This window comes from Marmota flaviventris, chromosome 10 (genome assembly GCF_047511675.1).
Source record: "Marmota flaviventris isolate mMarFla1 chromosome 10, mMarFla1.hap1, whole genome shotgun sequence".
NCBI lineage: Eukaryota > Metazoa > Chordata > Mammalia > Rodentia > Sciuridae > Marmota > Marmota flaviventris.
Genome location: NC_092507.1, coordinates 5829953 through 5855682, shown reverse-complemented (window position 1 = coordinate 5855682; position 25730 = coordinate 5829953). Strand labels below are relative to the sequence as shown.

Sequence of the window (25730 nt, the reverse complement as noted above, 5' to 3'; positions counted from 1 at the left end):
TCCCTCGGTGCAGTGAGTGAGGATTGAGGCGGCGGAGCGCACGTCCCGCTCCCTCCTGCGCACAGGCCAGGCGGTGGTTTCTCTCCTCCACACACAGCTCCTCTTCTCCCGCTGCCATCGGCTGAGACTGCGCCTGTCCTCCCACATTCTGCTCGGCCCTGGGACACCAAGGGATGCCCACTGTCACTGACAGCGTGACCAGCAAGATAAACACAGCCGGCCTCCCGAAGCTCAACCAGACCGTCCAGGGAAACCCAGCCAGGCGTCCTGCTCTTGCAGGGTCAGCTGAGACCCCCGCGGTCTGGCCAGAAATGCGGCCTCACTATGCGAAGGCCGTGCATCGGCCAGTGAAGGCCGGCAGTGCTTCAAGGTGTGCTGAGTGGGCTCTTGAACAGGAAGCCCGGACACCTGCCTGACGGCACTGTTCTTTGCACATAAGAGGTTTTGGGTGGCTGGGGGCACAAAGGGATGGTGGGTCCCAGGTATCTTACATTTCTTTTCTTTTTTGGGGGGGGGGTGTGCTGGGGATTAAACTCAGGGGCACTGAGCCACATCCCCAGCCCTATTTTGTATTTTATTCAGAGACAAGGTCTTACTGAGTTGCTTAGCACCTTGCTTTTGCTGAGGCTGGATTTGAACCCACAGTCCTCCTGCCTCAGCCTCCCAAGCTGCTGGGATTTTAGGCATGTGCCACCACACTGGAAAGGTACCTTACTTTTCTTAAGTTTCCTGGATAAGATGAATGGGCTTCCTCTACCATGTGATCCCACCGTGATGTGCTGCCTCGACACAGGCTCAAAAGCAACAGGGTCAACCACCATGGACTGAAATCTCCAAAGCTCTGAATCAAAATAAACCTTTCCTCTTTTTAAGATGATTATTTCAAGTATTTTGTTGCAGTAATGGAAAACTAACACAAGTATTAGATAAGTCAAATATAATGTGTGTGTGTGTGTATGTGTGTGTGTGTGGCTCTAGGGCTTGAACTTGGTGCTTTCTACCACTGAGTTACATCCCTTGTACTCCCCACCTTTTTTTGGTACTAGGGATGGAACCCCGGGGCACTCTATCACTAAGCTACACTCCCAGCCCTCCACCAACTTTCTTTTATTTTTTGAGACAGTGTCTTACTAAATTGCTGAGATTAGCCTTAAATTTGCAATTCTGCTCAGCTTCTCTAGGAGGTGGAATTGTAGGCCTGCTGGGTTTTTTTGGAGACAAGGCCTTGCTAAGTTGCCCAAACTGGCCTTGAACTTGGAATCCTCCTCCATGCTCAAAACTCCTCGGTTTTGTCTTACCCACAAAACGCAGAATTCGCCCCAATGCATCGGAAGAAGCCTCTGTAGAGAAGCCACACAGGAGGAGCCCGAGGTGCAGCCATGGCCTGACTTGGTTTCTGAAACTCCTCATTTCTAGAGATAACATTGTCCTCCTTTGGGCCACTTGGGAGCTTCTGGTTGGGGCTCAGCGGATGCAAAGACTGAATTCCCGCTGCTGCGTGTCACTGGCTACATCAACACATATTTTATCAACCCTCCAAGGAGAAAAGACTCCTGGGGAAAGTCATCAGGGTTCAGAGGACAAAAGTCATAAAGCCAGGCCGACCCAGAGGACAGGTGACACAGCAGGCTTGTCAGGCTCCAGTGGAGAGCAGGGCTCGGGTGTCACCTGGGAGGCAGCACATCTGTCCTCCAACCTAAACAAGCATGGAGAGCACGGGGTCAGGGACGAGGACCCCTCCGCCCACCCCACCCAGGGAGGGGGTAAGTGTCCAAGCACTGTCCTTGTCCCTTTCCCAAAAAGGGTGGGGATCTTGGAGGGAGGTGAAGACCCTGGAAATACTTCTAGCAGGGAGGGTCAGGGGTTGCCTGCCCAAAGAGACAGTGCAGGGAGGCAGCCACCCCGAGGCCCCCTGTTCAGCCACAAGCACAGTGGGACGAGTCCAGCTCCCGAGGTTCAGGAAGACTGGACGGTGCTGGACATGCCCCCTCCTCACACGCAAGTCCTGCTCCCCACCCTCAGGGAGGTGGCCTCTGAAGAATGCCCGGCCCCTCTCCTTCTGCCTGGTACTGGACTCAGGGCTGTGGGCAGCTGGTGGCACTCGAGCGGGGAGGTGCACACACCGTGGAGTGGACAGTTGGTCCAGGACCCTGGTTTCTTGGAGCTCTGAGAGACAGTCACAGACATGGCCTCAGATCCCCTGCCCACTCCTTGGACTTTGACCCTCAGGCCATGCGCCCGCCCACACCCCCAGCTACTCTGGAGGTGACAGCCGCCCTGGAAACTGTGCCACAGGCTCCGGAGATGCCTCGATGTCCTGAGGGCCTGTTCTGGAGCCAAAACCGAGCAGGTGGCCCCAGGGCCCGCCTAGGCTCCCTCTGTCTGGAAGGCTAGTCCTGTTGCTGACCCCCGGGATCAACCCAGCTCTCTGCTCAGCAGGCACCTCTCAAAGAGGCCGTCCCTGTCCACCTGCTGAACAGGGCCCCAGCCCATGACTCTACCCCATCCCCTGCTCTGTAATCCTCACAGCCTGTCACTGTTGGGAATTCACGCATGGTCACCTTCTCTTTTCTGTCCTTCTTTCCTCACCTCCTTAGAAAGGGAGCTTCCCCGGAGCAGGGCCTCCCTGCAGCACCCGGCTCCATACGTCATCCCCTGGGCTGGCCCAGGGCGAGCCAGGAGGTGCTGAGCTATGTCTTCAGCGGGGAGACGAATGCCTGCTGGGGGAGCAAGGGACGAGGCCTCAGATCTCTGAGGAGCCCCAGCTGGGACCCCCTCCCCCACCAGCCACCTCTTCCCACTTCCTAGGCATGGCCCGCATCCCCTAACCCCACCTCTGGTCCGAGGTGGAGGGAAGTAGAAGCCACACCTTTCTCATGCCCACCCCACAGAGGCCTGGTGGTCCCCAGGAACAACCCACAGTCCCTGACCTTGGGCCTCGTCCCCCACAGCGGCTGCAGCCCACGCTGGTGCTGGCCACGCTGAGTGCAGCCTTCGGCTCCGCCTTCCAGTACGGCTACAACATCGCCGTGGTCAACACGCCCCACCAGGTGGGTACCAGGTGGGCACCAGGTGGGCACCGGGCGGGAGGGGGGTGGCGGGGTGAGCAGGCCCGTGGGCGGGAGATGGGAGACAGCAGCCATCTGTGACTGTGTGACAGTTCCTCCCAGGACTGTCATCCTTCTAGGCACACTAGGATCCGGGGGACCTGGATTATCCCCCTAGTCTCCTTGGGTCTCAGCTCCACTGCCCTCACCCCGGAAGGCCACCGGTAGATGGCAAAGGTAACGGGTCAAGAACTGAACTCCGGCATTCAGAGACTGAGATTGGAGCCAGGAGAAGCACAAGAAAAGGAGAGAGGGTCCTCGTCCTGGGGACGAGAACCTGAGGGCAGGGTGTCCCTACAGCTGGGCAAGGCAGAGGACGAGAACCGGCCCTGGACTTTGACCTTGTGGAGGGCACGGGCCTGGCACAAAAACCTGGGTGGTGTGGGCTCAGGAGGCAACAGTGGGGTGAGGCGCAGGCGGTGAGAACAGCACTTGGGAAGGGGTTTTGCTGGGCGGGAGGGAGAGGCAGAGAGGAAGCTGGGTGGCGGGTGACGGCGGGGTTTCTGCAGGGCAGGAGTCACATTTGTATACTGATGGGGCATATTGTGGAGAGGGGAGACCAGGCCTGCACAGATGGGGACTGTTGCAGAAAAGACACCCCCGAAGGAGTAGAGGGGACAGGGTCCAGCACCTCAGGAGGGAGAGCAGGTAGACTTACTGTTCGGCCAGTACGTGAGTTCTGCAGGGTTTGGGTTTTTTTTTGTTTTTGTTTTTGTTTTTGATCGATGTCATTAAAAGCCTGATACAGCAGCGTGTACTGGTAGTCTTAGCTCCTAGGGAGTCTGAGGTAGGAGAATCACAAGTTTGAGGCCACCTGAGGACCTTAGCAAGACCCTGTCTCAAAGTAACATAGAAGTGACTGGGGGGTGGGCGGTGGCCAAGGTAGAGCCCTGGGTTCAATCCCCTGGACCAACAAGAAAAAAAAAAAAATCAGACTGGGGGTGGGGCTCAGTGTAGAGAGCTTACCCAGCACGTGGGAGGCCCTGGGTTCCATTCCCAGCATGAATTTTGAAAAATCAAGATCATAAATGTAGCTGCTGCTCTGTAGGTGGTTCTGCGGTACCTATATGTGTGTGTGTGTAGGAATTACTTACATGTAGATATTACATATATATATAGAGAGAGATTGGTTTATTTATGGATATTACCATTGATGGAACATTTTTTCTTTCTTTTTCTGTTCTGCAGCCCTGGGGATTGAACCCAGGGCCTTTCACGTGCTAAGCGAGTACTGCACCCCTAGCGCTGGGTCACCTTTTCTGAGTCACTTTATTGCAATTAATGCTCACAAATTCTTCCTGTCACTGAAGAGATGAGGGCTTAAGCTGGTTATCCCACTTGCCCAAAGCCACATAATTAGTTGGCATATTTTCTATGTTGTCTCTGGCAGAGTAAGGCTCTGAAAAATGGGTTGTTTATAGTGAATTTTAACAATATTGCATGCGATCTGGTTTCTCATCTCACTCCATCGCACAGAAGATCATTTTCTTCTCACCAGCAGAGAATCACTGAGTGTCCTGCAGACTTGGCAGACACATCCCTCTTTGCGATGACAAGGGGCAGCTGAGAATGCTCAGGGCGTTCTTCCTCTTGAGTTGCATATTGGGCTGTGGGCGGGTCGTGTTTTTCAGGTCTTCAAGTCGTTTTATAATGAAACCTACTTTGAGCGACATGGAACATTCATGGATGAGAAGGCCCTGCTGCTCCTGTGGTCCTGCACTGTGTCCATGTTTCCTCTGGGCGGCTTGTTGGGGTCTTTGGTGGTTGGCCTGCTGGTTGACAGGTGTGGCAGGTAAATAGAGGGTATGCTGTCCTACATGAAATCCGGGTCAGCAGACCCCACTGTCTCCTGGTGATTGTGCACCTGGGAGGGACACCATATGACCCTGAAGATCCAGAGGTCAGAAACCACGTCTCCCCTTTGCCATGGACGTCGGACTCACAGCCAGTGCCTGGACTTCTCTGGAATCTCTTCCCCAGGCCCTGGCGGGGGCACAGCCTCCCCTGTCACTCGCCCCAGAGGCGCTGCCGCCTTTGAGAGCAAAGTTCCCCTTGGTACTCAGCTTGGGCCTCGTCAGCACTTCCAGCAGGAGTTGGATAAGTGCTACTTGGCTGGGTCTCACCCCGCACTCGGGTGACTGTGGCCCCAGGTCTAACAGGCGCAACTCTCTCTGCATGGCCTGGCCATGTGCTGTCCTGACACCTGGCCTCAGGCTGTGTCATTCCACGTGCCAGGGTCTCACTCTTTTACTGGGAAATGGAGACTCAGTCTTTGCCCTTTGCTCAGACTCACTCCCCTGCCTGCCCAAGCCCAGGTGCTGCACAGACCCCGCTGCACAGATAAGGGGACACACAGGTCAAGGTCCCCGGGAAGGAGGAGCAGGAGCCGGGTCATGGGTCGGGGTGAGGGATGGAGGCACTGCATGTGCTCAGGCCTGCTCCTTGGAACTCACAGCTGCACTTGGACTTGATGTGCCAAGTAGGCGGTGTGGGGGAGGGAGAGGAACACCCTACAATGAAAACTAACACACACAAACAAAAAACAGAAAGAAGAGAAAACGGCGGTGCTGTTTCAGGCATAAAAGAAAATATTGTTGGTTGGCAATTATCTGTCTCTGAAGGCAGGACCCAGGGGCCTCCCCTGCAAATAGTCAATGAACAATTACTCGCCCTTCCTGTGCCCTTCAGTGAAGAGCGCACTCAGTGAATTCCAGGTGTGTCATAGTCCAGGAGGCCTTGCAACTCAGACTGGGCTGTTCTCAGCCACCCCAAGAGCGGCTGGACTGTTTTGGAAGCCCAGGCTTGCCCTCCACTTCCTTGTCTGGACCCCCAAGCCAAGGCACCTGGGTGGTGGAGGAGACTTGGAGAGGACCTCACCTCTGCAGAGGAGATTTTGCAGATGAGGAGCCCGAGCCTGGAGGTGGGGTGGAGCTGGCCTTGTGAGTGGGGTCCTGACCCCCAGAGTCCCCAGAGGCCAGCAGGCTCCTGGTGGCCAGGAAGGGAGGGAGTAGAAGGAAGGTGGGGCCAGGGTAGACTATTTGTTCTCCTTGAGCTTCTGGGAGCTCTAGGGGGTGCTCTCTTGGTGCTGGGACAGTCCCAGGGAGTGAAAAGTGGCTAAGGAATTCAGCCTGCACACTGCAGATCCCCAAGAGTCCTCAGCATTGACTGTTGCAGGGACCTCATCAGCCCTGCTCCCAGGGCAGAGCCACGGCCCCTTGGCTGCTTCACTCAGGGGCCTGTATAGATCAGGGCCCTGAAAGGCAGCAGCAGAGTGTGGGAAATGACAAAGGCTAGGCAGAGTCCCTCCAGTCCTGAAGAGGAGAGGGGAGGAAGCCGCTAACACCTCTGGAGGCAGACAGAGAAGGAAACAGAAGACAGCCCCCAGTGCCAGGCCAGCCGGCCAGCACCCAGCCAGGGAGCATGTGTCCTTCCCTCTGGTCACTGCCTTGCACTGGCAAAACTGGAACCCCAGGCAAGGGACAGAGGACCCGGACCCTTGGTGCAAGTCTGAGACATGGAGCAGAGTCAAGAAGATGGGATGGGTGGCAGGGGCCTGCAGGGTACATCCCGCTGAGCACTCATTTTCAGATGCTGTCTCCCTCCATGTCACAGGCTGGTGGCTTTCAGCCTTAGAAGGGCTTTAGAGATCATCCAGTCCTACTCTGCACCCCACCTGCTGTGGGAATCTCCCATCCAACACTCCTGTCAATCATCGCTTCTGGTCTAGGAACCACCAGCAACAACTTGAATTCCACCAGAGACAGGAAGCTCCCCTCTCCTGGGGCAGCTTATTCCTTCCCAGGAGCTATGATGGTCAGAGCGCGCCCCACCCCCACTGACCCCACATCCTCTTTCCTGGGAGTTTGGCCCAGGTGTCCTTGCCTCACCTTCCTTCCCCTCTGACTTAGTCAGTACAAGCGGTTGTGACAAATCACACAGGGAAACTGAAACAACAGACATTGATTTCCCAAGGTCTAAAAGCTGCAAGTCCAAGCTCAAGGTGCCAGCCGAGAACCTGCTTCCTGGATGGCACAAGTCTGCGTTCCTTCTGTGTCCTCACAGAAGGCGGGGGAGAGAGAGAATGGAATGAGCGAGCCTGCCTGTCTCTTGCCCCCTCCCCCACCCCCACAGATGGAACCCAGGCCCCTAGACCCCAGATACACTAGGCAAGCCCCTGAGCTACGCTCTCCCAGCCCTGATGGCCTAATCCCATTGCCAGAGCTCCCCTCATGACTTAATCACCCCCACTTTGGGAGTGAAAGGCTGCAACACGAATTTGGAGAACCCTTGAGTCCACTGTCCCACCCATCAGCCTGTTCTCAGGTGCATTCCCTGCCTCTGTAGTGATGGCCCGCAACGCAGAAGCTGGTGTCCAGAGCTCCTGGCGTGACCATCCCTGCCCTCTGGGCACTGCTGTCTTGCAGAAAGGGAACGCTGCTGATCAACAACATCTTCGCCATCCTCCCCGCCATCCTGATGGGAGTCAGCAAAGTGGCCCAGGCCTTTGAGCTGATCATCTTCTCTCGAGTGCTGGTGGGAGTCTGTGCAGGTACCTGGGATGGTGGCCTCAGCCCCAAGTGGGATTCAGTGCACCTGTCAGGGGAAGGGCTCTGAGACAACACCATGGGCCAAGGCTGAGTGCAGCGGGTCTGGGTCTCACTGGCTCTATCTGCCTCTTTCCCCTTTTGGGGCAAACGTCAGGCTTTCTAGGTCCTTTCATTTATTTAACAAAATCTTCTCTAGGGGAGGATCGTTAGAAACACCATTTACTATGAGATACAAATGAGGGTTTATAAGGCATCTCCCAAGGAAGATGTACAGTTTAAACCAAAGACAGGGATTTCAAGCAAAATAAATGCAAAATGTGGAGTCTCAGTCACCAGTTGACAAGGTTTCTTAACTATAGTAATGCTGTTACAAGTGTGTGTGTGTGTGTGTGTGATTTAGAAATATCAGAAAATAAATAAAAGCAAAAGTTATATCTCAATTCCACATGAAGATAAATCCTAGGTAAAGGTAAGAGTTACCTATTAACCCTGGGAACACACAGAGGCCTAGACTTCTCCCCTCTAACAGGAGGCCCAGCTGGGCAGCTATACCGCTATATCCTAGCAATGTCCCCAGAGGGGGTGAAGAATTCTGGGGGGATTTTGATATGTCTAAACCAAATAGTCAAGGTTGGCTTATTTGCTGGGCACAGTGGTGCGTGCCTATAATCCCAGCTAGAGAGAAAAAAAGAGAGGGAGGGAGAGAGGGAGGGAGGGAAGGAAGGGGGTGGGGAGAGAGAGAGAAACACCAAAACTGGCCTATTTCCAGCTCAGTCACAGAGGCGCTGCCACCTGTCCAGGGCTCCCGCATCTCTGGAGGGTGGGCACTGGTCTTGGCCTGCCTTGATTTTCACTTTGCCTGAACCAGGCATCTCCTACAGTGCTCTTCCCATGTACCTGGGAGAACTGGCTCCCAAGAATCTGAGAGGCACCCTGGGAACGATGACGGAGGTGTTCGTCATCACTGGAATCTTCCTGGCGCAGGTCTTCAGCCTGCAGGCCGTCCTGGGCAACCCCACAGGTAACTCGCAGCAAAAGTCAGAGCCAGGGCCTCAAGTGTGCGGAGCCCAACTCACGGAGCAAGTCAGGGGAGGCCTGGAAGGTGACCTTTGGGTCGGTCAATTACAGCCAGTGGACCCAGATGACCACCTGGGCAGTGTCCGTGGGCAATGGAGACAGGCTGTGCTTGGGAATGAGAGGAGAGACACAGAGACCAGTCAGAGTCTTGCTATTAAAGGAAGGAGAAAACCTGAGAGGCAACTGGGAGGGGAAGCTTGGTGGAGAGAAGAGATTTGTTTTCAAGCTGGGAAAAATATCAGCATATTTGGCTGCTACTGGAATAATGCAGCAGGGAGGGACATGGGTGCAGGGTGCTCAGTGTGCAGCCCCCATTACCGTGACATGCATGAAGGTGGCACCTCTAGATATTTTCTTCTGGTGGCTTCTATTTTCTCAACAAGGTCATTACCTGAGTGTGACCATGGGGGAACATGGCTAAAGTCAGAGAAGGAAAAAAGTATGAAACAGTCATGGGGAGGGTAGACCAGAGAACAGACCAATAAACTTGGCTAGAAGTGTTAGACTTGGCAAGACAGTGTTAGCAGCCCCCAGAACACAGTGGAGTCTCTTTAAAAGCTTTTTGAATGACCCAGATCAAACAAGAGCCACACTTTTTCTTTTTCCCCCCAGTACTGGGGATTGAACTCAGGGCCTCACACATGCTAAGCAAGTGCTCTACCACTGAGCTACACCCTCAGTCCATGAATCTATGCTTTGTATTTTCCATGATATCTTGAAGGTATTCTACTAAGAAGTCAGTGGGGGGACCCATACAGGATCATTAGCAGTGATTCCCAAACCACCGCCCCACAGCTGAAAATTAAACATTAATTAGAGTGGTGGCGCAGGCCTGCAATCCCAGCAGCTCTGGAGGCTGAGGCAGGAAGATCACAAGTTCAAGGCAGCCTGGGCAACTTAGCAATTTTTTTTTCTTAATGTTAAAAAGAGCTAGAGATTTAGCTCCAGTGGTGAAGTGCCCCTTGGGTTCAATCCCCAATACTGCAGGGAAAAATATCAATTAAGCCTCATCCCCAGATTTAAATGGACACCATGCTGGCTACTTGTCCTGGCCCTGGAGTGCTCTTTCGCCCCCTCACCACTCCTGACTTTATCAGTAGTGTTATCACTATCTTTATCTTACTGTTAAGAAAACAAAACTCACACACATCAGAGGCAGCCCCCCAGGAGGCATCAAGGACCCTACCCACATCTTAGACCTCAGTACCCCTGCCTGGACCCAAACCCTGGGCAAGGGGCAGGCACAGCGCTGAGTCTGTCCACTCCCCAGCCCCAGCCTCCAGGGACCTAGAGATCATGCAGCTTCCAGCCTAAAGTTAGGGGAAATGATGCAGATCCATTTCTCTAGGGCTCACATTTTCAGATCATATTCTAGAAATAAGATGATTTCTAGGATGGTTGGAATGAATAAAACTCATGTTTTTTTTCAATTGCGATCGTTTTCTCCATTCTTAATATGGAACCCCTTTGTGGGTGAGCCCGTGGCAGCCACCTCTTGGCAAGGACTTGCCCACGGTCCTTGCTTCTCAGTGGGCAGAGGCCACTCAGAGTCCAGATGTGGCCTGAGGCCGGCTGGGGCTGCTGGAGGCTCTGTGGCCCCCGGGGTGGCCTGGTCGAGCGTCACTTCCTTTCAGGCTGGCCTGTGCTCTTGGCTCTCACGGGGGTCCCCGCGCTGATCCAGCTCCTCTCCCTGCCCTTCTTCCCCGAGAGCCCCCGCTACACCCTGATTCAGAGAGGAGACGAGGAGACCGCGCGGCAAGGTACAGAGGCGAGAGGCTGCTCCCCGAGCCCTCGCGCCCCTTTCCCTTCCTGCCCCACGCCCCCCAAAATGCCCTCCCCGTCAGCTCAAAGCGCTCAGCTGGGAACACCGTCAGGGTCACAGTCAGGGTCACAGATCCCGAGCCCCGTGCAGGGTGGCTACTGGGGCGCGGCCACCATGCTGGGCACCTGATTGGGTGCCAAGCGGCGAGCCCAGAGTGGGCCGCGTGGGGACGTCCCGCGCTCCCGAAGCCTGGCGCGCCGCGCACGTGGTGGGGCCGCTCTGCTCCGCAGCTCTGGGGAGGCTGAGAGGTCGCGCCGCCGACGTGGAGGCCGAGATGGAGGACATGCGAGCGGAGGAGCGCGAGGAGCGCGCGGCGGGCCGCCTGTCTGTGCTCAACCTCTTCACCTTCCGGGCCCTGCGCTGGCAGCTCATCACCATCCTCGTGCTCATGGCCGGCCAGCAGCTGTCCGGGATCAACGCGGTGCGCGGGCACGTGGAAAGCGGGGCGGTCCGGCGGGGAGGGGTCTGCAGCCTGCTCCAGGGGCTTCCGGCCCTTGAAAGCCATTTGAGTCACGGAACAAGCACGAGTGGCTTTGTTATTGCCACGTGCAAAGCTCAGCTCTGCCTCCCAGATGGATGGACGGAGGACTTAACGAGCAAAACCCGGGCAGACACGTCCAGCTCTGGGAGGGACAGCCGCACTCGGTCACCAGGGCTTGTTTCTTTTGCAAGTAACAAGACCCCCTTGGAAAGAGATAAAGCAAAATCAGACTTCATTTACAGCAGGTGGCGCCACTAAAGAAGGCCAGCCAGGCCTCAGGGCCCCAGGAGCAGCCCTGGAGCGAGAACAGCAGCCATCTTTTAATTTCCCCTCTCCCCATGGGCTGCTGCTTTATTTTTCTCTTTTCTATAGAACATTTTTCTTTGCTTCTCAGTCCCTAAGAGAAAATTCTCCTACCAGTAATTCTTTCCCTTCCTTTTTAAAAAATATTTTTTATACTTTTATTTACTTTTATGTGGTGCTGGGGACGGAACCCAAAGCCTCAAGTGTGCTAGGCAAGCGCTCTACCACTGAGCCACAACCCCAGCCCAGTTCTTTCCTTCTGTGGAAGAGATCAGCCAGACAGAGCCAGAGCCCTGCCCCCACTCTCAGCATCCAGCCTAGGGTAGGTGGTGGATCCAGGCTGGCTCAGAGCAGCCTGGAAGCCACTCAGCTCTAACCATGTGGCATCATGGGGACATGCTTCTTTTGCTGTAGGTGTATTTATTGATGATGCGGAGGGAAGGGCAGAGATCTGAAGAAGGTCACTTCTAGAACCACCATCAAGGTTGAGTGGGACACCCAGTTGATATTCAAAGGAAGTGTCATTGATCTTTTGGGATTCAAGGTGTTCAGCAAGTGATCTTGGGAGTAGACAGCACAAACGGAAGCCACCAAGTGGGGACCAACATGAGTGTCTTTGGAAATTTCCTTTGTGCCAACAACCTGGGGGCTTTATGGACATGTGTCTCCCACTCAGCCACAGACAAGCTGAACTTACAGTTGGCTTGGCCCCAAATAAGAGATGAATCACTGTTTGTGGTCTGAGCTTATAGACTAGCAAAGGAACGTGGGGAGAAGTGCTTAGAGGTCCTTGTGGTCCACTCCCATTTTATAGTTGCAGAATCTGGGCTCAGAGAAGGGTTCGGCCAGCCTCCATTCCAGGAGTCCTATCTCCACCCCCACGGGCTGTCTCCTTCCTGTCCCCAACCCAGGCTTTCAGGACTGTTTATTGTTTGAGGCCAGAAGGTGAAGCCCGGGGCCTGGGTCCCAGGCCTCTCCCCTCAACCCTGAGTTTGTGTTTTAGATCAACTACTACGCAGACACCATCTATATATCTGCTGGCGTGGAGCCTGCTCACTCCCAGTACATAACCGTGGGCGCCGGCATTGTCAATATGGTGATGACCATCATCTCGGTGAGTGACAGGGAGTGACCTCCCCACTGCAGGGTGTCCAAGCAGTGCCCCCCAGCAGACAGGCGCCCCACCAGGGCCAGAAAAGTTCTGGTGACCCACGTCACATATTAACTACCTGTGTGACCTTGACCAGGCAACCCAAACCTGCTATTCTCATGTGGTGTTTGTTGGCAATATTGTCATTTCAGAGAGTAATTGAAAACCGGAATCCCTCCTGCCTGATAAGCTGCATTTACAAAAGTGCTCTTTGGTAGTGAGCTTGCATACAGACACAGGATCTAGGTTGGATCTCCAGCCCCAAAACAAACAACAAAAAGGGAAAGGACCAAAGTGCCCTCACTCAAATAGAGGATGGTGACGGTCCTTAACCTAGACCAATCCCTGATGGGTTTATTCCTATTTCTTCAGTTGTTTTTAGAAAGTTATTTATTACGTAGCTGTATTTCAGCTCAGGTAGTTTAAGTCCCAGTCAATCTCAGGGGATGTAGACTGGCAGGAGGGAGAAGTTCAGGAGCACAGGAAGAGAGGCTGGCAGGAGGACGAGTCCCCAAATCCCCTGCCCTGGTTCAGCTCCAGGCCCTGCATGGTCAGCAGAGGGGCCACCACTGCCAATCAGGGAGGCCAGACAGGAGCACAGTGGCTGGGGAGTGTAACTCAGTCACCCCTAAGGTTGGCCTCCCACAGGGGGTTGGGGTCAGCTCCAAGGGACTCTGGGCGTCCCTCACTGCGCTTCCCTTGCAGGCCGTCACCGTGGAGCGGCTGGGGAGGCGGCCCCTCCTGCTGGCCGGCTACGGCATCTGCGGCTCCGCCTGCCTGGTGCTGACCCTGGCGCTCCTCTTCCAGGTTTGGCCCCTTCCGTGTCCGGCGGGTGGGGGACCAGGGCGCGGGTGGGAGGTCGGGCAGCTCGGCCCCTCCCACCGCTCGGCGCGCTCAGGGACAAGGACTGTGTACAGCCCCCTCCTGAGATGAAGTTCAGGACGATCGCTCCTGGCATCCGACCCCAAAACTAGCAACTCCACAGGTGTCCTCACTCAGGAGGACAATTTACAGTCCAGCGTGTGTTTCTGTTCGTAAGGGCCCCCGCAGGGCCCGGGAAACACCCGCCAACCAGGACGCAATCGAAGAAGCCATCCCGTCCACGGGCATGGCCCGGGCAGCGCCGGGTCGGGATGAGCCCGCTGGGCTCCACGTGGACACCGGGCAGGAGAGAAAAGAAGCCCCACCAGAGCAGGGACAGCACCCAGGACAAACCAGAGGCCCAGCGGGAGGGAACGCGGAAGTAGGACCAGTCCCAGGCTCACTGCGCTGAAGGCTGCCCGGGGCACCCAGGGCAGAGCGCCCATCCCGGAGTCCTGCCAGCGCGGGGAGCTATGTCCTCTCTGGAGCTCAGAGTAGCCTGGGGACCAGATTCGCTGAACCTTGAGAGGACACAGTCACAGGGAGGGCTCTAAAATACTCCGGGATGACTCCACAGCAAGAGTAAAACACAGCCCTGGTTTGGGAACACATCCTTCAGTTTGTGATTCTCTCGAGAATACATTTTTTATCTGTTTTCTATAGAACTTATAGAAAACAGTTATAGCGGTATGATAGCTCACGCTGCAACCCCAGCAATTTACGAGGCTGAGGCAGGAGGATTGCAATTGGAGGTTAGCCTCAGTGAGGCCCTAAGCAACTTAGCAAGATCCTGTCTCAACATAAAAAAATAAAAAGGGCTGGGGATGTAACTCCGTGGTTAAGCACCCCTGGGTTCAATTCACAGTACCCCCCCCAAAAAAAAATAGCATGACCACAATACAAAATGATTTAAAAACCATCAGATGGTCACTCTCACTGGCCTCTTGGCCACTGTTGTTTCTGCAGTAACCTTGCCACTGCACTAACCCTTTTCAAATTAAAATACAGAGTTGGAACTCTTGTCCTCTGTGACCAGGAGAAGGTATGGAATAAGGAGATTATTCCGTAATTCAGAGGCAAAGTTTTTGTTCTTTTCCTCCTTTTCCACATCATCCTCTCTGTAATAATTTCCTCACTCAGAGGAGTGTTAATGTTTGTGACGTGGGCTGGGGAGGGGCTCATGGTGCAGCGCTTACCTAGCACGCGTGAGGTTCTGGGTTGGATCCTCAGCACCACATAAAAAATAAACAAATAAAGTTATTATGTCCATCTATTTTTAAAAATTTTTTAGTTGTCAATGGACCTTCATTTTATTTATTTATATGCAGTGCTGAGAATCGAACCCAGGGCCTCACACACGCCAGGCAAGCCCCTGCCACTGAGCCCGACCCCAGCCCTCCTTCTAGGGTTTTATTTGTAAAGTGCCAAGAGTGGTGCTCGGCACGAAAGCTCATCAAAGGCAGGTTGTGCCTCCAGTGCCATCACTCAGGAGAGGTTTGGGCAGCTTCTGGAGCCAGAATGTCCCACACCTGTCCTTGTTCTTGCCTCAGAACCCTTGAGGGCTCTGTGGGGCCCAGGGTTCCAGGCGTGATGACTCCCTGTGGCAGGAGGGTGGGAACGCAGGTGCCCATTTGCAGCAAGGGTTCTTGGCCCGGCGCCCAGATGGCCCGCCTTTCCCCACAGAGCACAGTCCCTGAGCTGTCCTACCTGGGTGTCATCTGCATCCTCACCTACATCGCGGGACATTCCATCGGGCCCAGTGAGTACCTGCAGCTCCTCCGCCCCCGCCCCCTCTGGCTATGGAGCAGGTGCTCACTAATTACTTGCTGAATGAGGAGCGTCCTCGGTTCACAATATTTGTGCTGTTCCCTCCACCACGCCCCTCCGTTCCTGTCTAGTCCACCCATTCTAAAAGGCCCCCATTCCAGTTCAAGTTTATTCATTCAGCAAACATTTTCCAGTGTCAACAGTATCACACTCAGACCAGTGCCTCATTAGTGTGCGGCTCCCAGAGGTACCCAGACCCAGGTCCAGACCCAACAAGGAGAGGAGCCCGTGCAGAGGGGACTCATACCAGCCAGATCCCAGGGCACCCTGACTTGTCCAAACCCTCCATATGCCATTGGCCTCCGAGCCCACCCACAGTCACCTCTCTTTGCTCCCTGCTGACCTCCAGCTGCTGAGCTGCTGTAACCCCACATCTGCGGGACAAGAGCTTCAGGCCTCCATATGGTAGCCATGGAGCCTCCAAGCTCCGTCCCTGTGTGCCCTCCTGAGAATCAAGCCTGAGGAAATTTGCCTCCTAAGACCCTAGTGACGTGCCCCATGGGGTCTTCATTTGGGAAGAACCATCCATAAACCAAAATGCAGACGCTGTGTGTTCAGGGATCACCTGGACACACACATCCAGGGAGGCCCCACCTAGGCTGTCCGAGCCTCGCCCTGGAGATGCAGACAGCAGCGGGGCCCACACGGGGGTGTGTCAGTGAGCCGTTTGACAGGAACCCCCCCACACCCCACCCCACCTCGGTGCACCTCAAAGGTAGAGACGGCGCCTAGTGGGGGAGGTGCTGGTGTGTGTAGCCCACCTTGGCTCCAGGTCCTTCTGCCCCTCCCTGCCTGATGTGGCCCAGGGTAGCCATAGGTGCCAGCCATGGGAGACCAGCTTAGGGCTGCCTGGCATTTGAGCAGGGTCCTGACAGATAACACCCTCACCTGCACCCACAGTGGGCAGCAGAGCCCCAAGGAAGGGCCCCTGGCAGGAGTTCTGTACCTAAGTCCCAAGAGCAGCTTTGTTCTGGGGCTTTGAATTCTCTCCTGGTCTGTCCCCTGAGACTGCATCTTCAGCGGGACCATTCCTTCTCCCGGCTCCCCCAACGGGGACACTAGTTGGAAGAGGACAGAGTCCTACGCCTTGTGTGTGCAGAGCCGCAGGTTTCCATACAGCACATGAACAGATAGGCAGTAGGTCTGTGGTACCAAATTTTCATGGACTTGGTGATTAGGAGAAAATACGGGACAAAGCTCTGTAGGGGAGTAATGATGAACAGGACTGAGAAAAAGACTTGGACAAGGAAAAGGGTGGCCAGCAGATGCGGCCATTCCCATACGCGCCACAGGAGGGCAGCACTAGGGAGCCCAGGCGCTCCGGAGCGCACCTGCTCCTCCTCCGGGCCAGGGACGTCCAGAGGAGCCCGATGCAGAGCAAGGGCTTTGAGAGAACGGGGCACCTGGGAGGGGAAGGCACGGACTCACGAGTCTCTGCTCCCAAGAAGCCTTCTGTCCACTGCACTGTTGCCAGCCTTGGCTGGGCACCGTTGGCTTCTGTGCTCTCCTCTTTGGGCAAAGGTGGGGTCCTTTCTGCTCCCCAACCCAGCAGGGGCTGCCCACACAGGGGCCTGAGGTCGAGGCGAGGCCAGGCTGTGTCCCGCAGGCCCTCGGGGCCCTCTGAGCCCTTCTCCCCTGCGCCCACCCGCCCCTCCAGGCCCCGTCCCCTCGGTGGTGAGGATGGAGATCTTCCTGCAGTCCTCCCGGCCGGCTGCCCTCACGGTGGACGGGGCTGTGCACTGGCTCACCAACTTCATCGTGGGCTTGGTATTCCCGTCGGTCCAGGTGAGCGGCCCCTCCTCCCCATGTCCAAGCCACCCTGTCCCCCCCAGGGGTCAGCAGGGGCACCAGTGAGTAGGCAGAGGTTCCTCTTCTACCAAGAACACCTGCCCATTCCACAAGGCGGAGGCAGCTCTCAGAGCCTCACGGGAGACACCCATGTGGGCCGGCTCTAAACATGCCCATGTCCCCAAGCCAGGATTTCAGAGGGGACGCCCATACACAGCTTGGGAAGGGTCCATTGCTTAGGGTCCCTGGTGGGTGAAGTCCAGAGGCAATGGACAGGGGGCTCCTTCCTCTGCTTCCCAAGATGTGCACCAGCTCTACATCCCAGCACAGGAGGGGCCCAGAGACCATGAAGTCACTGTTGCCCACAGGCTAAGGGCTCCTCTCATGTTGGGAGGGACCCTGCTTTCTAGCTCTTTCACTCCTCTAAGAGCAAACAAAATGGCCCTGAGGAAACTGCCTTTTTACTCAGAGGGCCTGAGCAGGCCTGCCCCCCTCCCGCTCCACCCCCTCCATCTTCTTGGTCTCTTGGTCCAGGAGGCCATCGGTGCCTACAGCTTCCTGGTCTTTGCTGGCCTCTGCCTCCTCACTGCGGTTTACACCTATGTGGTCATTCCTGAGACCAAGGGGAGAACATTTGTGGAGATAAACCATATCTTTGCCAAGAGGAATGGAGTGGAGATTCCAGAGATCAAAGAAGAAGTAACTGGGGTTGGCCCTCACATACCCTCTGTGCCTGCCAAGGAGACTGCCCTTTAGTGGCTCTGCATGTCGCCTGTATTCTAGGCTTCCTTCTCTGAGAAAGGGGTCTCCCTGCCCCAGGCCCCTGGAGAGGCTGAGTGGCTCTTTGTGCTCCCAGTGCAACTGGATGACTTTGGAAAGCACGGTCCTCATTTAGTTAAGAAGTGGTTAGCTTCCAAAGCTAATGCTGGGAGCAGGGACGTATGGCGATGGGCGGGAATGTGAAGACTGGTAAGATTCAATTCTCTGGGTCTACATTGGTGCGCAAATGTAAATGATATACGAATGGATTTTTTTAAGTAAAGCTTTGCAAGTTCAATGTAGTAGTCAGCTTCACACTACTGTAACAGAATGCCCAAGGCAATTAGCTTGTAAAGAGAATAGGTTGGGGCTGGGGTGTAGCTCCATGGTGGAGCGATTTCCGAGCATGCGGGAGACCCTGGGTTCAATTGCTAGTCCTGCAAAAAGAAAGGGAGGAGCTTTATTTTGGCATACAACTCTGGAGGTTCCAGTCCGAGAAACATTCCCGTGACTTTGGGCCTCTAACAAGGGTGACATGGCACGTCATCGTGGGAGCATGTGATAGAGCAACAGGATCCAGGAGGCTGAACAAGGCTGAGTCTGGGGTCCCATAGTCTCCTTCCAGACCCCCCAGTAACCTAAAGACCTCCCTCACCCCACCCCCACACCCTGGTCTTTGGAAGCCACATAGCATCATTTCCACCAGCTCCCACCCAGGTTGGCTGCATCTTTGAACACAGGCGTGTCAAAGAATTCGCCTGACAGTTTAAAACCGCCACAAGATCTTTCTTTCGATCCCAACTTTTTCACCTATTCTAGTCTGCGTTAGTCAACTTTCTGTCCCTGTGACTAAATACCCAAGACAAACAACTTAAAAGTCAGAAAGGTTTATTGGGTCATGGTTTCAGAAGCTTCGGTCCACAGTGTGCTGGCTCCAGGGCTTTGGGGACTGTGGCAAGGCAGCCCCTCATTGTGGGGAGCATTGTAGGGTACATGTGCTCACCTCCTGGTGACCAGGAAGCACGGAGAGAAAGAAGAGACCGGGGACCCAATGTCCCCTTCAAGGGCACATCTCAATGACCTTCCTTCCTCGAGGCCCCACCTTGTGAGGCTCCACCATCTCCCAGGAGAACCATGGGCAGGGGACCAAGCCTTCCACAGAACCTCTGGGGTGTTTACGGTCCAAACCGTAACATAGTCTGTGGCCATAAGTCACTCACCTCCCTCACCTCTGTTTTCCACGCCTCTAACTCGAGCTTGCGTCCTCTGTACCAGGTGCGAATGCTCCTGCCAACGTCGGGGGAGGTTTCAGGATTTCTGTTAAAATGCATGCCCATTCCAGAGCCCTCCGTGGGTCCTCTCCTCCTGTGGATCCACACAGCGCGGGGCCCAGGACTGAGTCTTCAGAAGGTCCAAGTAGCTCTGCTGTGTCCATCACTTGCCCCCGCTGCTGTGACAAAATGTCTGAGGTTAAACAACTTGTGAGAAGGGAAGGTTTGTTTTGGCTCATGGTTTCAAAGGTTTCAGTCCATGGTCAGTTGGCTCGCTGCTTTGGGGCGGTGGGAGGCAGCATATTGTGACGGGGAGCACATGGGGGCCATCACGGGGGCCAGAAATCAAAGACAGAGACAGGAGGGCCAGGGTCTCCATAAGTCCTTCAAGGGCACACCCCAAATGACCTAACTCCCTCCAAGTAGGCCCCGCCTCTTAAAGGCTCCTCCACTTCCTGATAGCGTCCTGCTGGGGACCAAGCCTTTTACTAATGAGCAGTGGGGAAATCTCAGATTCAGCCATACCCCAGTATCTCATTCAGGGATTCCAGGAGCACACGGGGCTCTTCCCCAGCAGGACTCCTCCTCCTAAATCCTATGCCCCATTCAAGGTCTTCTCCACCAGCCTCTCCCATGGTCTGTAGATGGGCCTCCCCTAGAGGGGAAATCCAGTCTCTTAGGACTGGATCCTGTGGATGGTTCAGAAGCAAAACAACCACACACCACTACTACTGGCTGGGTGAGTCCAGGTTCATCCAAATACATTTGCCACTCCCTGGAGAAATAGAGAAGACGTCTGGCGGCCTCTGGTGGATGTGATGGAAGAGAATCCAGTACAAAGTAGAATCAGTACCGTGGCAGGATAACGAGGGGGTGTGATGGACAACTGTGTGTGGTTCTGGGACTGGAACCCAGGGTCTGGGGCAGCACAGGCAAGTGCTCTCCCACCGAGTCACGCCCCCAGCCCCATTGGGAGCAATTTTATGCCAATAAATCTGACAAATGAAATGAAACGGACAACCTTTTTGAAAAGCAAAAGGTGCCAAAGTCCACTCAATAAGAAGTAGATAAAATGGCTAGTCCTGAATCAATGAAATAAATTGAATTTTCTATACATAAGCTTCCCATGAGGTGAAAGAAAACAGCAGGCCCAAATGATGTCACTGGTGAATTCTACCAAAACTTTCAGGGAAAAAAAAAATGATACAAATGGGATGCAAATTTCCCCAGAAAATTGCAGAGGAAGGAGTACTTCCCAATCGCTCCGTGAAGCTAGCATTCCTCAACACCAAAACCAGACTAAAGACGTTGTAAGAAAACCACAGATGTACGTCCCTCGTGAGCATAGGTACAAAATAATGTCTATGCAGAGACTTGTACAGTGTCCCCGGCAGCCTCGTCTGTCACAGCCAAAACACTGGACACAATGCAAAACACACCAAGGTCAACAAATGTACCACAGAACTGCACTCAGCCCCAACTGGGCGTGAACCACTGGCTCACGCTACGGTGTGGATGAACCTCACAGTGATCACGTGGAGTGCAAGAAATCAGACCAAAAAAATAAAAATAAAAAACCTGCATATCGTATTATTCCAATTATATGAAATTCAAAAAAAAATGCAAACTGATCTGCAGAGTCAGGAAACGAGAGAACATTTGGGGTGATGGAAACGAGAGAACATTTGGGGTGATGGAAACGCTCATTAGGTTGAGTGCGGTGACAATTCCAAGGACCTATATGTATGTCCAAACATCAAGTTGTGTATTTTGAATGAGAAATGATTAATAAAAAATACTTTAATGTGCTTTTTGTCGGTCCCCCTGCAGCGCTGGAGTTGATAACCACCCTCTTGTTTCCCAACAAGAGGCAAGACACTACCACTAAGCTCCACCCCTGGCCCAACTAAAAATATTTTTTAAATCCAGGTCAGCAGCCTCCACTGTCTCCTGGTGACTGTGCACCTGGGAGGGACACCATATGACCCTGAAGATCCAGAGGTCAGAAACCACGTCTCCCCTTTGCCATGGACGTCGGACTCACAGCCAGTGCCTGGACTTCTCTGGAATCTCTTCCCCAGGCCCTGGCGGGGGCACAGCCTCCCCCGTCACTTGCCCCAGAGGCGCTGCCGCCTTTGAGAGCAAAGTTCCCCTTGGTACTCAGCTTGGGCCTCGTCAGCACTTCCAGCAGGAGCGCAGCTCTCTCTGCATGGCCTGGCCATGTGCTGTCCTGACACCTAGCGTCAGGCTGTGTCATCCCACGTGCCAGGGCCTCAGGTCTCACTGGGAAATGGAGACTCAGTCTTTACCCTTTGCTCAGACTCACTCCCCTGCCTGCCCAAGCCCAGGTGCTGCACAGACCCCGCTGCACAGATAAGGGGACACACAGGTCAAGGTCCCCGGGAAGGAGGAGCAGGAGCCGGGTCATGGGTCGGTCGGGGTGAGGGGTGGAGGCACTGCATGTGCTCAGGCCTGCTCCTTGGAACTCACAGCTGCACTTGGACTTGATGTGCCAAGTAGGCGGTGTGGGGGAGGGAGAGGAACACCCTACAGTGAAAACTAACACACACAAACAAAAAACAGAAAGAAGAGAAAACGGCGGTGCTGTTTCAGGCATAAAAGAAAATATTGTTGGTTGGCAATTATCTGTCTCTGAAGGCAGGACCCAGGGGCCTCCCCTGCAAATAGTCAATGAACAATTACTCGCACTTCCTGTGCCCTTCAGTGAAGAGAGCACTCAGTGAATTCCAGGTGCGCCATAGTCCAGGAGGCCTTGCAACTCAGACTGGGCTGTTCTCAGCCACCCCAAGAGCGGCTGGACTGTTTTGGAAGCCCAGGCTTGCCCTCCACTTCCTTGTCTGGACCCCCAAGCCAAGGCACCTGGGCGGTGGAGGAGACTTGGAGAGGACCTCACCTCTGCAGAGGAGATTTTGCAGATGAGGAGCCCGAGCCTGGAGGTGGGGTGGAGCTGGCCTTGTGAGTGGGGTCCTGACCCCCAGAATCCCCAGAGGCCGGCAGGCTCCTGATGGCCGGGAAGGGAAGGGGTAGGGGCCTCTGGGCAGGCTGGTTGCTCAGTTAGTGAGAATTGGGCTCTGGGGGTGGCCAGGGTGGACATAGGCTCCCCTGAAGGTGAATGTAATGCCAGGTGCACCCACTGCCGGCTACTCAGAAACCAGTCCCTTATGTCATCTTGCTGCCGGAATCCTCAGTGCAGCCCAGGGGACGCACCCTGAGCCCTCAGAGCCCGATCAGTACTTTTAGGGGACCCCCGTCTTCTGACTTAGAGTCCCCTGTCGCCTGGTGGGAACAGTTTTTCAGATACCTCCCCCACCTCTTCAGGAGACCATAGATGCCAACATTGGATGAGCCCGCCACCCCTTCTTACCCTGTCTCCGTAGGATCCCTCATTCGACAGTCCCAGGGCCTCCCCCCAGCCTCTGCCTGAAAGCCTCCACGGACGGGCACAGCCCCTCCCCTCTGAGAGGCCTGGGAGGCGGCCAGCGGGCTCTCACTGCTCCTTCTGCCTGGAGCAAGTTACTTCTCTTCTCGGCCTCATTCTCCAACTGGAGAAATGGGGCCATAGCGGTAATCTCAGCACTTTTCTGGTGGGACTGTTGACAGGAGAAACCATCCCAGTGGGTTCGAGGCCCCTGCTCAGGGCCTCAGTGTGCCTGGCTGACCCGGGCAGCACCGGCCTCCCTCTTCATTATCCTTACAGTTATTCCTGGAGCCGCCTAAGGCTGTCCAGCCGGAACCTAGGACAGGCCAGAGTGCTATGGACCCCACCCCACAGCAGCCCTGCACCCCAGCCGGTGAGAATGGGGTGCGAATGCCCCAGCGCCCTCACCCTCGAGCGGGATCAACCTGAGGCTGCTGCCCAGCTTGGCGCTAGCGCCCTGCAGCCCACGTGGAAGCTCGGCAGCCCCTTGCACGGGGCCCGTGGTCCGCTGCCTTCCCTTCCCCTCCTCTCCACGCCCTGGCCAGCATTTCCTCCACCTCCCCAGCCAACCACCTGCCCTCGAGTCTGTTTCTGAAGGTCCCAGACCAAGCGGCAGGTGGAGCGCTCTGCCCTGAGCCGGGGAGCCCAGGTGTTCTCCTGGTTGGCCATCACCGCAGCCGGGCCACGTGGGGGGACCCTAACTCCACCTGGACTGCCCCAAACCCGCCTCCTCACTCCAGCGTTTGTCCCCTTTCACGACGTCCCTTTCCCAGATGTCTCTCCGGTGCCTCAGGGAGGATGGACTGGGACATCCCACTACCCCTTGTCGTTCAGTTTATCTGCCTTTTTATTTTTAATGATTTTTAATTTTTTTTTTAGCTGTAGATGGACACACAACCTTTATTTTATTTATTTTTGTGTGGTGCTGAGGATCGAGCCCAGCACCTCGCACATGCTAGGCAAGCACTCCACTGCTGAGCCACAACCCCAGCCCCTTGTCTGGCTTTTGATGTCCAGAGACTCTGCATCCCAGCACCTTCCGTCCCCAGAGTCTGGCCCTCAGCTGTGCCCTGAGGAAGGGGCCTGCTGATCAATAGCCTCCTCCCCCCCACCCACCTGCTCATCATCACGGGAGCCTGGACGGGCTGGGCCCTTGGACTGGGGATCCACCCTGGAGCAATGTACCTGCCAGGCAGGTGGCAGGTGGCCAGAGGGGACTCCCGGGCTCTGTGCTCATGCCAGGTCAGTGCCTTTTGGTCTCTGAGAGGCAGGTCCACATCCTGAGCCACACTGGAAATGGAGAGACTCAGAGTCAGGCCCCTGGTGAGCTTCTGGACATTACAGTTAGCTTCCTGGCTCCCCTGTGGGGGACAGAATGTGACCAATGAGTCCCACAGGCCATATCTTGTTCCCCTTTCCCACCTGTTCCCACCCCTGTTTCCTAGTCTCTGACCTCGGAGGCCCAGTCTCCGCCACCCCTTAGACACATCCCTTTAACAAAAGTCCACTCCCAGCAGCGGGACTTCAGGGGGAATCGCCTTATCAATGTTTGCTGGGCCTTCTCTCCTCCTTTGTTGAAATATCTTAAATTACGACATCGTGAGATTTCATGCCTAGATATCTTATTATGGATCTTTTTAAATATCATCATGCTTTTAGATAGTATCTTTATTTCACATACCAAGATTTTACATCATTCCTTAATGTCTACCGTAGACTCCTTCCATATTCAAATAGCTGCAACTGCCCCAAATAGTTCTGGGGTTGCTCTGTCAGGCACCAGGAGGTGCTGTTGGGGTCTTTGTTTAGTTTCCTGGTGTGTGTGTGTGTGTGTGTGTCCCTTAATGAGCAGCCCTGGGAATCTGGACCCACAGCCAGGGTAGGGCCAGCAGGTGCCATGAGGGGGAGGCCACCTGACTCCGTCAGACCCAAGACCTGGCTCTGGGGCTTCTGGCACCTCCTTGGTGGCCTGGACTCTCCCTGAGCTCCCTTTGCTGAAGGGCTCTCTTCAGGGCCCACCTTCAGTGGGGTCTCTGTGCCAGGGGAGTGGTCACCTGAGACAAGGACAGCAGAGAGGACAGAGAGGGGCTGGCCAGCTCCGGCGATGTGGTTAGTGCGGTGGAATCAGCTGTCTGCAGACTTCTCCTGGACATTCGGGCGTGGTGCCCAGGTGAAGCCCTGTGCTGCCAGGGCCTGGGGAGGGGGGGCTTCTTTGCTTTTCCTTCTTTTCTTCTCTCTTTTTCCCTTCCCCATTGTCATTGTTGTGGGTGCTGAACAGCCTCGTGCCAAGCACACACTCTGCCACGAGCTGCACCCCAGCCCCAAGAAGTTTGAACAAGTCCCCGAGATCCCTGCATGCTCTGGCTGGAGACCCTCTGCTCCACTAGAACCAGAGCTTCACTCTGCTTTCCCAACCCAACCCACGCTCCCATCTCACCCCAAGGCCCCGCCATTTAAAAAAGATGCCTACTGTGGGAAGCCACTCTGAATAATGTGCATTTTCAGTCCTGGAGCAGAGAGACTTTGACCACGTCACTACATCTCATAGTGACCTGGACATTGCCCAGTCCCGGAAGTTTGAGGACGCGTCTTCAGACGTAGGTGTGTAGCCCCATGGATTGAGCTACGCTCACCTGCTCCTTTGTGATACTACCCTTTTGCCCTGTTTGGAATAGAATGTTCCAAGGAAACTCCCTTTGTGTGTCTCCTTCTCTTGCTCTGCCCTTGGGTGTGGCCTTCCTAGATGTTAGTCAACCTGCTGACAGCAGACATCCTGAAGCTAGACTTAGCCCCCTGAAACCTGACCCCTTTGCCTCATTTGAATGGCTTCTATGCACTTCTCTCTCTTTCTGTGGACCCTTAAGGTCAGAGGAGCCGTCACAGGACCCAAAGAAAAAGGTATCTGTCTCTTGTGTGGTTGTTTCGTGCTGCCCAGTTCCCCTGGAGTGGCCCTGAGTGTTTTAGTCGTGAGAAACGCGACATCATACATACCTGCTCATCCTGTATTTTAAACCCTTCTGCGTCTTTCGTCTGAGGTGTGCTCTAGAGTGTTGTTCTCTGAGCCGATCATGGGAGAGTCCGTTCCCTTGACTAGCAGGATTTAATCCATGCACATTTATTGTCATTAGGCTTGTTCTTCTGCATCTTATGTTTTATTTCTTGTATGTTCTTGCTACTTTTGCATTTTCCTATTATTTTGCTACATTGATTAACTTTACTGGGGTTGTATGTTCATGATTTGGGGGTTTTACCTTATCTTTACTAATAGTTCCCACAGAGCCCTTGAGGAGCTTGTGGG

The 25730-nt window shown here is 54.8% G+C and overlaps 1 protein-coding gene across 1 annotated transcript; it reads left to right on the top strand.

The window, feature by feature from the left end:
* The first annotated feature begins 1706 nt into the window (after positions 1-1706).
* On the top strand, positions 1707-17740 carry Slc2a7 (solute carrier family 2 member 7). The gene is made up of 12 exons (XM_071618680.1): positions 1707-1763; positions 2952-3050; positions 4739-4899; positions 7532-7656; positions 8523-8675; positions 10366-10491; positions 10784-10974; positions 12341-12451; positions 13193-13294; positions 15032-15107; positions 16833-16960; positions 17498-17740. Exons 1-12 carry the CDS (start codon positions 1707-1709, stop codon positions 17717-17719), a joined length of 1551 nt encoding a protein of 516 aa, XP_071474781.1. The 3' UTR covers positions 17720-17740.
* The last annotated feature ends 7990 nt before the right edge of the window (positions 17741-25730 follow it).

What these genes read in the sequence shown, in the direction of transcription:
- Slc2a7 (XM_071618680.1), top strand. Translation starts at nt 1,707, where the DNA reads ATGGAGAGCACGGGGTCAGGGACGAGGACCCCTCCGCCCACCCCACCC. An exon ending in AGCTGTCCGGGATCAACGCG is followed by an intron (nt 10,975 to 12,340) that starts GTGCGCGGGCAC and finishes TTTGTGTTTTAG; the next exon opens with ATCAACTACTACGCAGACAC. An exon ending in CCCTGGCGCTCCTCTTCCAG is followed by an intron (nt 13,295 to 15,031) that starts GTTTGGCCCCTT and finishes CTTTCCCCACAG; the next exon opens with AGCACAGTCCCTGAGCTGTC.